This window comes from Podarcis bocagei, assembly GCF_964188305.1.
Source record: "Podarcis bocagei genome assembly, chromosome: 12".
NCBI classification, from domain to species: Eukaryota; Metazoa; Chordata; class Lepidosauria; order Squamata; family Lacertidae; genus Podarcis; species Podarcis bocagei.
The window spans coordinates 27,987,715-28,001,222 of NC_138137.1; the positions used below are offsets into that span (position 1 = coordinate 27,987,715).

General features: G+C 45.0%; 1 protein-coding gene across 6 annotated transcripts in view; it reads right to left on the reverse strand.

Annotated features, from left to right (window-relative positions):
- The window catches only part of HDAC9 (histone deacetylase 9), a 487,438-nt gene that overhangs the window by 131,993 nt on the left and 341,937 nt on the right, over positions 1–13,508 (reverse strand). For all 6 annotated transcript variants that reach the window (XM_081164394.1, XM_081164395.1, XM_081164393.1 and 3 more), the window contains 2 exons: positions 12,238–12,415; positions 7,538–7,671 (listed from right to left, as the gene is read on the reverse strand). In XM_081164394.1, coding sequence (XP_081020520.1) covers positions 7,538–7,671; positions 12,238–12,415 — 312 coding nt within the window. The remainder of the gene's footprint in view (positions 1–7,537; positions 7,672–12,237; positions 12,416–13,508) is intronic.

The window sequence follows — 13,508 nt, forward strand, 5'->3', positions numbered from 1 at the left end:
ACGTGTCTGTCATGCTCCTGCTGCGATTCCGAAAAGATCAGGATGTCATCTAAGAAACAGACGCACGTCTTGTAGAGGAGCCCCGCCAACACGTGATGCATGAACGCTTGAAAAACGTGGGAGCCATTTTGCAATCCAAAAGGCATAACTCTATATTCGTAGGTGCCCAGAGGCGTGAACATGGCTGTCTTCCACTCATCTCCTTCCCGCATGCGAATGAGGTTGTACGCCCCTCGCAGGTCTAACTTGGTGAACACGCTGCCCTTCCGTACCTTTGCGAGGAGGTCGTCGATTCGGGGCATGGGGAAGTCCGATGGCTTGGTCACACTGTTTAAGATGCGATAGTCCACCACAAGTCTTTTTTGGGGCATGTCCCGCTTCTTAACAAAGAATACAGGACTGCCCCCCGCTGCCTTGGACTCCCGGATGAAACCGCGCTCCAAATTATGATCTATGAACTCTTTGAGTTCCTGCAGTTCGTCCTCAGACATGGAATACAGCTTCCCTTTAGGCAGTGCCGCCCCCGGCAGCAGGTCAATTTTGCAGTCATATGGTCTGTGGGGGGTAGCTTGTCTGCCTCCTTCTCGCAGAAAACCTCCAAAAATTCTGCGTACTTGTGGGGAATCGCTTGCAGCGTGCCTAGCAGCAGCTGTGACTCTGCCTTTCTGAGTTCCTCTATCTGCTGCTCAGCCGTCATGTTGTCTGCCGTTCGTGAGCTAGCTAGTAGGCACCTGCTTCTCTCCTCTCCTCGAGGCTGTAGATGCCCACAATTTGCTGACGGAGCTTACTGTCAGAGTTGCTTCAAGATCCTAGCTCACAGAGGATCACGCTAGCCAGCGGTCATTAAGTAAAAGTCTTTATTGAGTTACAGTTTCCATTCCCAAGCTGCTGCGTGCAACTCTACGTCTACTGGCTAGATCGGCGAAGCTCCGTCTGAGTCTCCGCCCCTTGTGCACCAACTTAATATCCTAGCCCTGCTCCACCTTTTCCGCCTGACTGTTCTCCTCTGGGTCCCTCTGCCCCCCGGGGTCTCTTCCTTCCGGGATTCTTCTGACGCCGACCCCCCGGAACTCCCTGTCTCCTTGCGCCGGGCTTTAGGACCTGGCTCCCTTTCCTGGCTGCCTACTGCGTCACTTTCCTGTGCATTTGAACTTGGCGCGCGCGCCCAACCTTCCACTTTCCGTTTGACCGTTTCTTCGCTCCCCGATGGAGGTGTGGCCACTCCTGACTCGTGCCCTCCCCCCTGTTGCGAGCTGCCAGCGCTTGATCTCTGGCGCTCTTCCTCTTCCCTGCTCTCTGGCTGTGACGCTGGTCCCGATTTCCAACTGCTCTCCTCTGAGTCCCCTCTGGCTCTATCTTCCTGGGGTGTCCCCCTAGGCTCCCCCCTTGCCCTGGCCACTGGTGCTCCTTTCTGTGAATCTTCTGATTCACTGGAAAGACTCGGAGATCTCGGGTCGTCGTCATCACTCATCTTTTCTTCTGCCTCCTCCCCCTCGCTCTCTGTTTCCTCCCTTGCCCTTGCCTCTGCTCCTGAACCCCTGACAACATGCCTTTGATCGCGTTGCATTAATCTGCTGTTCCTCGCTCTCTGTCTTGTTTCAGTTACAAAGGTGCCTCCTCTGGAGACATCATTGTCTTGCCCTGCTAATGGCATGTTTGGATTTTCTTCACAATTGCTTACCGGAGACGTAACAGGGCTTTGCCTAGTAAGAAATCAAGAGCATTTGAAAGAAATTTCTGGTAACCAAACCTTGAATGTTGTTTCTGCAGCAGGAGCCAGAAAGAAACTGCACAAAAGATTTATACTCCTTACTAGTATTCCAATGCAAACATTGCTTGTTTTCAAAGGCCAATAAACGTTTAAGGGAAGAGGGTATTTTCTGCGACTGTCAACAGGACTTGAGATAATAGACTGAATCTAGGATTTGGCCTTGCCTTTGCCTAAAAAAATGGACTATGTTCCCTAAAACTTTGAGTTAAGTCACAAAACAGTCTCCAGATGAAGTAGTGGAAGCCTCTATTTCAGCGGCGTAGCGTGAGTTGTCAGCACCCGGGGCAACGCAAGTAATTTGCGCCCCCTAACCCGGGGCAAGGCAAGTAATTTGCGCCCCCCCTAACCCCTAACCTGTGAGTTGCCGCTGGCGCTGCCGCCCAAACGACGCCGCTTGCCCGAGGAGGAGGGGGGCAGAGAGGCGAGGAAAATGCAACGGCCCAGCAGCTGCATCAGCACCGGCGGAGGCGGGGTTGTGAGGAGGGGCTGCCTGGCGCGTCCTCCGTGGCGAGCGCTGAGAGCCGCTGCCTGCCGGGCGCCTTCAGCCCGGACGCGCGCACAGCTCGTCGGTTCCGCGAGACATGCGGCTCCGCTACAGCCTGCGCCCGAGGCTCTTCGGCGACTCCGGAGGCAGCGAGCGCGCCCCCCCAGATGTTGCGCCCGGTGCGCCCGGCACCCCTGGCACCCCCCACACTACGCCACTGCTCTATTTTATTACTACAATTTGAAACTGAAACGTACCCAATAATTCAGGGGGGTTTTGCTATCCAAAGACGTCTCTGAAACACCTTTATTTAGAAGTAACTTATTTCAGTTAGGGAAGGTATAATATTTTCTCCCTTTATGTCGCTAATCTTCTTCAAACCATTTCAGCTTCCATCAAATTTCCATGGACAAATTAGTTTTCAGCACCATGACTGAAGAGTTTTTCTCTTCCCACTCCAGCACCCCTCAGTTTACTTCAAAATATGCTTTGGTTGAAAGGTTAGCATAGACTCTCATTTCAGTGAAATTTCTTTCCAACTTAATACGGTACTTTAGCTGCACAGTCTAAAGAACTTCACAATGGGGTTTTAAATAACTGATTTCTCCACCTCTCCCAGAACTCTAAGAGAACTCACAGCTGAGGAAAGATGTCTGAGGCACAGTTGCCTAAAGTCGAGAACACAATGTTACTTTGTGAAGACAATAAATGGTTCTTCTGGGGCTGCTTAAATAACAAACAAAGCTACAGTGTTCTTCATACGTCAGGTGATTGATAACGTTCTCTTGCTCTCCTAAAAGTTGTATGTATGTATTTTCTTGAAGGAAGGCAAAGGGGATGTGGTATAATATAAATGTTTTTCCTGGAATGGGCTTCAGATGACTGCATAGCAAATCAACGAAGAAACCCCAGGTGGCCAGTACTGTGGAAGACCCCTTCCATTTCCACTGAGGGTTGTGTATTCTATAAGAAAGCTAATTAAAATATTTAAGAGGCTGGGGTAATTATTAGTCATTGTAGCACTTTTGTCTATTAGTCCAGACACACTGAAGTACCATAAACCTCACTGTACTTAAGGAGATAAGAACAACAGCTAGACTGTTGTTTTAAATTTTAAAAGACCTTTTGAATGATTTGCAGTCCAATCCTCAACATGTTTACCCAGACCAAAGTCCCACTGAGTTCAGGGGGATTTGCTTCCTGCTAAATATGCTTAGGGACTGCAACCCTCATCTAATTCTTTTTTAATGCTCACAAGAGCATCATGGTTTTCACATTGTATATTTTAAGGATGGCTCACTGCAGCGCCTATCCCATTGGAAGTCCAGGCTAACCAAAAATATATCTCGTCACATCCTAATACGTAGGGATATGTGACAAGGCACAGGGAGCAAGTTGTGTGTTTGCTGCATGTGTGCTTGTGCTTCCTAGTGCATTTTGCTAAGTATAATTATTATTTGACACTGAAATGGTGAATGGCTATGTGCATTAATGAAGGCTTTAACATGGGGATTTTCCATGGGGCTATATTCAGGCCAAGGATGGGCTCTCTGAGCTTTAACTAAGTGGATAATTAACTGTTGTCATTCTCTAGTAGCTAACACTTGAGTGTTAAACTTTAGATCACATGGAAGGCTACTGAATTCAAAATCACCATCTTGGAAGGGTGTCTTTGTTCCTAGACTTTGTGGAAGAAGGATGTAAGTGAATCTCTACAGGTAAGCAGCCTGATGCAGGCTGGAATGCAGACCTTTGCTTCTAGGAACTGTTTGGAATTATTTCATATTTTGTAAGATGCTGAGCCTGTGCATTTTACTGGTGTATGTCTTATGGAACTGTTTGGATGTATCATTTGATGTTTTAATTTTGTTATGAAGAAAGTTCTGCAAGTAAAGTTTTGAATAATATTTAATTGGTCTGGGCAATGTTTCATTTCCAGAAGGAATCAGATTTTATGCATCCAGACACTTCAAACTGTGCAATATTAATATCTGCAATACATATACTGTCAGCACATATATGAACGGTTTTATGGTAAGTGATACAGCAGAGAAACACCTCTAGATGATCACAGGGCAACTCTGTGTAGGGGCTACTCTTTAGCTACATAGGACAGAAAATGGGCCCTTTCTTTCCCAGTGCATGTTTTTGTAGGCCACAGAAGTAGCAGGGAATAGGGAAACAATAAAAGTTTCATAAAGAAACAAAGGAAAGCGAGAGGCCAGGACATGAAGATGAGCATGAATAGGGAAGAAGCAGTAGCCCATTGGTCCCAGGCTCCTGTGCTGATCTAAACATCATAGCCCCTAAGTAGAGTGTCAAAAACTATCTCCATGTGGTGCATTCTCCAGAAGATGTCATTTAACCACATTCCACCTTGACATTGTGTTGGGCATTTTCCACACCTTTATCACACATCCATAGGACTGGCATGGTGATTTTAAACCACAGATCTTCAGCAAGTAGAGGTATACACCACAGCCCACAATATCAAATGGAAGCATTTGGAACAGCTTCCATGTAGAGGCCACAAGACGAAGATTGGTGTAGCTGGTGGGACCAGGTTGCTGAGGGAATTGGGGTGGTGGAGGTGGTGGATGGAACAGGCAAAAAGGCTGGGAGGATACACATAGGTAGCTATGTGTGAATGGGTTCAAGCTTCACTGGGTAGCAGAAGGCAGAGGATTACTACTTGCACTGCTAAACACAGGAGCCACCAAGATCAAATGTGTGTGTGTGTGATTGCACCAATCTCCTATTTTCACAAGGTTGCTCAAAGCCTTGTGTTTCAGGATATCAGAAAGCCAAGCCCAGCACTCATTGTTTACGAGCCCCATAAATAAAAGTGTAGTGAACCCATAGATCTAGCACCTGGAAAAACCAGCTCTCTGTCATTTTTTCCCAAGGCTTTGAAAAGTTGGATGGAAAGTTCTACCAGCTCAATCAGATGCAAATGTATGATCAAGCTTTGATCAGCACAGACGTCAAAATAATGCTCAGAATAAATGTAACTTGGATTGCATGTAAAGAATGTGGCATCATAAAGCTTGGCTTGCTTCACCCAATATCCATCATATCATTATTTTACTGCCAATACATTTCTTATGGGAACTGAGTATGACCTTTATGACAGCCTGATGATTGACTTAAGAGAGAATCAGAATATTTTCAGTTCACAGCGTTTATCCGGTGATGAGAACAACGCTCCTAGATTGTTTGAGGTTGTCCAATTTTTCGGTGGATTCTAAGTGGAAACACAATCCTTCTTCTATCTCTGTCTGAATAATCACAGTCCTCTCTTTAGCGTCTGTCAAATCTAACCTAGTCTGGTTGAATTTAGGCAGCAGCACCATGAACTGCAGTAACAGTTTACTTATAGTTATTTATCCCAAACAATAAAATGAATGACTTATACAAAATGTAACACTCCTGGAGGGAAAACATTATACAAAGGAGTTGCATTCATAGAAGCCAATGCACCACACTTTTAGATGCAATAAGACCTGTGCCAGCAGTTGGTACTTCCTGGAAGCTGGGGGAGAGACTGATCGCCACTGACCTCCTCAACATTTGCCTTTCATTGCTGCCAACCTTCTCTGGAGCCAGGATATGGGAGTCAGCTGTATGTCATCCAGTCTGGTGAGAGGACCCCTCCCCTCTGAACAATATTTAAGCCAGACTCAATAGAAGACAGAAAAACCAATACCAGACACTTGATTGTCAAACCTTCCATTTGCTTTGTATATATGCACTTAAATACTTTGTACTTATGTACTTAAATATTTATGTACTACTTTAAATATATATATATAACTGAATTTATTCTGTGCTTGTTAAATTTTTGGTTTTTGTCATTTTTGAATTTAACTGCATGCTCTGCGTTTTTCATAAATTTGTATTTTGATGTTTTGAATGTTTGCAGCACAACTCATTGTGGAAAAAAGGCACATAAACCTTAATCAATCAATCAGTTTGTTATCTGCTATGGTCTAAACCACAGAGCCTAGGGCTTGCTGATCAGAAGGTTGGAGCTTCCGTTGCTCGGTCCCAGCTCCTGCCAACCTAGCAGTTTGAAAGCACATTAAAGTGCAAGTAGATAAATAGGTACCGCTCCGGCAGGAAGGTAAACGGTGTTTCCGTGCGCTGCTCTGGTTTGCCATGCTGGCCACATGCTGTACGCCGGCTCCCTCGGCCAGTAAAGCAAGATGAGTGCCGCAATCCCAGAGTCATCCGCGAATGGACCTAACGGCCAGGGGTCCCTTTACCTTTACCTAAAGATTATTTCCTTCCTATAGTCACCCACTATAGACATTTTGCTAATCTAACTGGCTCACAGCAACTGGGTTAAGTGTTTGGGGGTTCTATAGAAGGAAACCCCAATCCAACAGCATCTCGATCTAGCAATAAATTAGAGGCCTGCTGGTTCCTCAGTCTTACATCAGGAAAGGCTCAGCTCCATCATTTAAAATGGCTGCATTTAGATGATACATCCTGGCCAAGGTATCAATGAGCCCTCATACACCCCACATGCAGCTGCTTTGCTCTTCCCTTCATGTGAACTGGGAGACAAGTCAGAAAGCACTGAAGTACAATTTCCCATTGTGATTAAACTGGTGGGGGACTATGGTTAATGGCTCCAAACAAGCCAAGGGTAGCCAGCTTTAAACCATGGGTTCATATCACATCTTGTTTTGAAACAATTCACCATAATTTTCCATTTTTGACATAACAAAAAGCTACAGTTACACAATACATGTAAAGCATGTTACTTTCCCCAAAATATTCATGGGAGTTGTAGTTCATTAAAGGGTGCTGGGAATTATAATTTTGAGGAAGATTCACATTTTAAATTTGTGGTGTGTATGCACTTGTTCACTCACTTGTGCAAAGGAAAGAGGGAAGTTGTTGTTGTTATTATTATTATTATTATTATTATTATTATTATTATTATTATTATTATTAAAACCTATGTCCCCCCAAATTATTTTATGCTGAAAATTTGTGGTGCCCCCACAAATAAGATGTGTATGCCTCAGAGTTCAAATGGAAGCTATACATCATGGATGGAGTCACAAAAGGGGGAAAATAACTTAATCTGTCATTTTTTGTATGTGGATATTATGATCCACTATGAGTCCATAGTTTATTTATTTTTTATCATATAGCACAAGGGATATTTACAGGGCTAGCTGCTTGGTGCTTACAGAAGGAATAGAAATACACGCTAATAATATTGCATCTCTTAACATCAAACCTATCTGGGTGGCCATGTTTTTGATTACCTCACACTTGTTTAGCAAGCCACTTTCTTGCAGCCTCGACCAGATGCTTTGTATTCTTCCAGCGTGCTCAGGGTGGTTGCTGTAATTTCCACACATGCACTGGTGCTTCAACATTAGCGTGTCGTATGCAACACCTTCAGCATAAAGACAATATAACAAGAAATGATAAGTACATTCTCAAGGACCGCCTCTCCCTATATGAACCGACCCAGACTCTCTGTTCCTTTTCTGAGGCCCTTCTTCATGTGCCACCTCCATGAGAGGTCCAGAGGCTGGCAATGAGAGAGCAGGCCTTTTCTGCAGTGGCTCCCAGTTTGTGGAGTGCTCTTCCGAGAGAGGTTCGTTTGGCGCCTTCATGATATCTTTTTAGGTGCCAGCGAAAACATTCCTCTTCAGCCAGGCCTTGGACTGATTAACGTTCTATAGCCTTTTAAATTTATTTGTGGGAAGGGGGTGTTATTATTTTGGTTTTAACTATTTATTTGTGCATTTACCTTGCATTTTTATCTTGTGGACTGCCCTGAGATTTTATGATGAACAGAAGTATATAAAAACACACAACAAACAAACAAACAAATGCCTAACCATTTGCCTTCTCAGTAAGCAACAGAGGGCCAACTACATGTGGCAAAGAAGTTTCACAAACCTTTCCCAGTCTCTTAGGGTGCAATTCAATCATTCTGAGGACTCTCCCGACCTAACTCTGGTTTCTCTTCAGATCGTATAAATCTTTTGCCTCAAAGGATCGTTAATTCTGTTTGAATCCAGTAAAAATAAGATAGAAAATGCTGCATTTTTTGGCCTTTGTCAGAAACGTTCAGCTCAGACTGTTTGACAGTAATATATTTGCCCTTCTAACTGCTTCGTGTCTGATGAAGAGTTTCTTGGTTTCAAAAAAATGAAATCTGAATGGGTTCCCCCCCCTTTCCTTCTTCATTCACTTCAAACATCTAAATTGATTTAGGATGTGCAAATAATTCACTTCTGCAGCTGCGGGTCACGCAGCACGTGTGCTACAGTACCACAACACAGCAACAGAGTTGCCTTCTAAAAATAGACAGTAGGATTCCCTAACACAATCCAGCCAAGGCTACAGCTCCCACCCCCAAAGTAAAGAGAGAAGAGACAAATGTTTTCAATTGCTAGCTGCTGCGGAATGTTAGTGGGAGATAATTATTCAGCCTGGAATGTTGTCTTCATTGAAGCCAGTGGCAAAATTCCCCACTGAAATCAGAAGATCCAATATTTTCACTTGCTCTTTTCCTCTTTCTGCAAAACCCTGCTCCTGCTTTGAGTCAGATGCTCATCTAATTGCAGTCCTGTAAATCACGAACTTGCCTCCGCAGATGTCAGGGTGGAAATTGACCTCCAGAGAGAGAAATACATGTATTTCAAATGCATCACTTTTTATTATCCTTAAGGCTCGCAGTGGGTGACAACCTTTATGTACGTTCACTGAACGGGGCGATGAAATATAGAGTAGGGAAGGATCCCAAACTTCTCCCTTGCCTGCCCAAGTGAAAAGCTGGGCATCAGTCTCAGAAAGCGGTCAGACTATCTGCTGTGAAATGGGTGCCATGAAGAGGCAGCAGAGGGGCTGTAGCTCATCCGGAACGTCCTGGGTTTAGTCCCCAGCATCTCGAGGTAGGGCTGGGAGAGACTTGTGGGAATGTTCAGGGAGGCAGGAGAGGATATCTTGTTTCTAAATATCCTTCCTAACTTGCGCTAGCAAGTTCTATGCCCTTAGCAGAGTTTTAACATTATCCTTTAAACGCACAGCGGGTAGCTGATTGCAAGTTTGTTTAAGCTTCTCAATATAGATTCCTGGTAAGATTCCCTCTTAAAAGAATAAACACGCCACAATCTTATTTAAGATATATAAAAGTAGTTTACTCACATCATCAGTTCACAGCTGGATCCCTGAAGGCAGACTTAGTTACAGATATATATACATGTGGATCTACCCCATATGGAGGGTTAATCCCAGTGACTGCAGACTGGCAGTCACTGCAGCTCACACGACGAAAGGAAGATAGAGAAGAAGGGCGCAGGGCTGCGGGCCTTGTGCTTTTGTTACCTGAACAGGTAAGGCCACGCCCACCTCTAGTCACATGCAAGAGGAAGTATGTCCCAGCCCAGGAGGAAACAGGAAGTTTTTGACTGGCTGGTCCCAACATCCCCTTGCATGTCCACTCTAGGAAAGCAAGGAATGTTGTACTTGACTGCTACTTATGTATCACATCCCACAATACTCCAGTCTGAAACCCTGGAGATCCACAGCCAATCAGTGTAGGCAATACTGAGCTAGATGGCCAATGGTCTGACTCAGTATAGGTCTGTTTCCTCTGCTCCTAGCTACTCAGTGTATTACTGTTGCATTTTTACTACTGAGGTATGGGAGAGGTGCTTGCAGAATTTTCTTTTTCAGTTACCAAAATAATTTGACTTGCCTTGGGTACTGCTCACCTTGACTTGTGGCATCATGGTGACCCAGAAGTGGCCAGAAAAGGGGGTGGAATGGGCTTATGTGTGCTCCATCATTCACTTGCGATGACCCGGAATGGAAATCAAGGGTTGCCTGTATATAAAGCCCTTAACAGCTTGCGACCGGTTCACGTAAGGCCTTGGCCCCATACCTGCCAATTCAATCACTTTGATCTGTGAAACTTGCACGTCTAGTACTGTCACACAAAGTTCTTTAGTGTGGCAGCATTTGTGCTTCAGAACTCCCGGTGACCCTCACTGAACTCTTTCATATGCCCACCAAAAGCCCCACTGCTTCGACAGCCCTGTCTAGAGCACACCTATCTGTTTTTAATGCGTTGTTTTTAGGTGCTTCTAACAATTTCTAATTGCTCACAATATGCTTTTGCCTCATTTTTAATTGTATTTTTTAAACAACAGACGTGTTTGCCACCCTGCCCAAAGGAACACACATAGCAGAGAGTTAACTTATCAAAGATAACACTTACACTCGTTTCTACAGCTCTGGAGACCTGCACACACCAATCTGGCGTCTAGACAGCTATTCCCAGATTTGCGCTCTGTGAAGCAATTGTAGCATCAGGGGACCATTCATCCATTTATGCACCTTCCCCTGACGGGTTGTGCACATGTAGCCTGAGACTGCACCTGAGTGGAAGTCGCCTCTGTGCTTTCCGTTTCAGTTCTTTCCTGGTTCTGGGAGACAGTGGGGCAGGGGAAGTGGGGCAGCACCCAGCCAGCACTGGCCTGGTCTGCCTCTTCTTCTTCCTTCTCTTCATCCAGCTCTGAAGCTTCCCCTGCCTCTATTCTTTCCTCCTGGTGGGTACAGGTCGGACTCCAGTCCCTGGTACACACTCATCGCTGTCCTGTTAGTCCCTGACATACCCCGGGCTCCGTTGGGAGGAAGGGTGGGGTATATATTTAATAAACAAACAAACAAACAAACAAACAAACAAATAAGCACCCCTTGGCTTTGCATGAGACTCTGTGAAAGGAAAGTCCCACAAGCCGGGCACAAGCCACACAAATTCCTCTGCCTTTGCTGTCAGTGGCTCAGTGTTGACATTTGGAGCATGGAGAGCGTGCCTGTATGGCCTTAGTTGAAAGCCTTAACGGGAGGATTAAGAGATTTCAAAAAGCTCAATATCAGGTCCATTAATGTGAACCCACAGTGGGATGTGAAGGAAGTCAAGAAAAAAATCAAACAGGCTTTAAGATGAGATCAAATCCAGTAAACGTTGCTATTTTGTAATTATAATTATTATTCGTTAAATTTATATGACGTCCTTCGTCTGAAGATCGCAGGGCAGTTCACAAGATAAAAATAAAGGATAAAAGCACAAAATGAATAGCTAAAATCAAAACAAACCCGTAACAATAATTATAGCCCAAATACATTTCCCAAATACATAACCCAAATACATTTCAAATATCATTCCTCATTATTGAAATTGTACTTTTTTTGTTTGCAAAAGTATCAACTTTCTATTATGGCTGAAATTTAGTGGACTTTAATCTCTGATACATTTGGATAAAAGGGAGAGTGTGAGATGTCGTTGGGGGGAGGGAAAACCCACCCGCAAACCCTGAAGCCCCCTTCTTATCTCTCTGTAATTCAAAGAGCACATGCGCCAGCAAGCACCTACAAATACCACAAGCACATGCTAATCAGCCTTTGCTGAAAGCAGGTATCCCTTCCCCGTAACTGATCAGGTCATTTGTGTCTCGATTGTGCATTTGCTTGTCGCAGTGAAGAACAGCACCTTCTGCATCAGCGAGTGGCATTCCTACTGGAGGCGAACGATGAGCCTCAGCGTTATATATATATCCCAGTCACGCAATTTCGTAAGGGTCTTGTTTCAACTTGGTGGTGGTCTCAACAGAGGCAAAAAAGAGGCAACATGGAGGGAGGGAGAAAGAAATGAAAGGGGGGGGGAGGAAATGACATGAGTTGGGGAGGGAACCAAAATGCACCTGTTGCTCAAGTTATGGAGCCAAGTCAACGGTATTAATTTATGAGTGTGTGAATATTATCTCTTATCAGCTGCACTCGTTGACTGGCAGCCAATAAAGCATCATAAAGTCCAGTAGGATTGAGGTTAGAAATGAATGCATTGCTACGGCTACGAGAGGCATTTGTGGCATTTAAATCAATTGATCCTACATGAAGCGTGCATTTACTCCGCCTGTTAAGCAGAGCCTTCAGGGAGTCCTACCCGTCATGAAGCTATGAGCTACAGGCTGATCCGCCGCTGGGTGAGGTAATGCAGGAGTCGCTGGGGAAGACTGTGTCCTGGCAATGGGCTGGCGTCTGTCCAATTGCGCCATGCCAACTGCAGCCATCTGAGCCCGGTACATTTGCAACTGCTGGATTCGCCGGCGCTCCAGGATCTGCTGTTGTCAGGAAAGAAGCACAGTGGAAAGAAATGTGAGGAGGGATCAAGCGGAAGACTGGAGGGAAATGTGGGCAAAGTAAACAAGGGTGGGCAAAGGCCCACCTGAGAGCTACTCAATAAATCTGTCCAATAGATGTGTTCACATTGAACCTCTCCAAGTGCCCCTATTTTCCAGAGACAGCCCTGAAGTTACAGAAGCCGCCCCAGTTTCTGATTTGATCCCAGAATGTCCTGCTTTTCCTTAGGATATCTCTATTGTCATCGGAGAAATGTTGGAGGATATGGAGATATGTGGAACCCCACACACACACACACACCGAGCCAAAGAGATAAGTAACTATAGAGCCTTTAGGAGACTTCTGAAGGTAACCCTGTACAGTGGTACCTCAGGTTAAGTATTTAATTCATTCCGGAGGTCCGTTCTTAACCTGAAACTGTTCTTAACCTTAAGCACCACTTTAGCTAATGGGGCCTCCTGCTGCCGCTGCGCCACCGGAGCACTATTTCTGTTCTTATCCTGAAGCAAAGTTCTTAACCTGAAGCACTATTTCTGGGTTAGCGGAGTCTGTAACCTGAAGCGTATGTAACCCGAGGTACCACTGTATAGGGAAGTTTTTTAATGTTTAATGTTTTATTATGTTTTTATATAGGTTGGAATAGGAGGTTCCCTATTTTCATTGAAGAAGAAGAAGAAGAAGAAGAGGAGGAGGAGGAGGAGGAGTTTGGATTTGATATCCCACTTTATCACTACCTGAAGGAGTCTCAAAGCGGCTAACATTCTCCTTTCCCTTCCTCCCCCACAACAAACACTCTGTGAGGTGAGTGAGGCTGAGAGACTTCAGAGAAGTGTGACTGGCCCAAGGTCACCCAGCAGCTGCATGTGGAGGAGCGGGGAATCGAACCCGGTTCACCAGATTACGAATCTACCGCTCTTAACCACTACACCACACTGGAGAAATGTTGAAGGGTATGTCAGAGGCTGCATCTCTTGCCAGGCCCAGAATAAGTTCTGCATCTTCTACCAGGTAGCTGCAGAAGAAAACTCCCATCAGGGGAATACAGAGACTGGAAAGAAACGGATTCAGTAACAA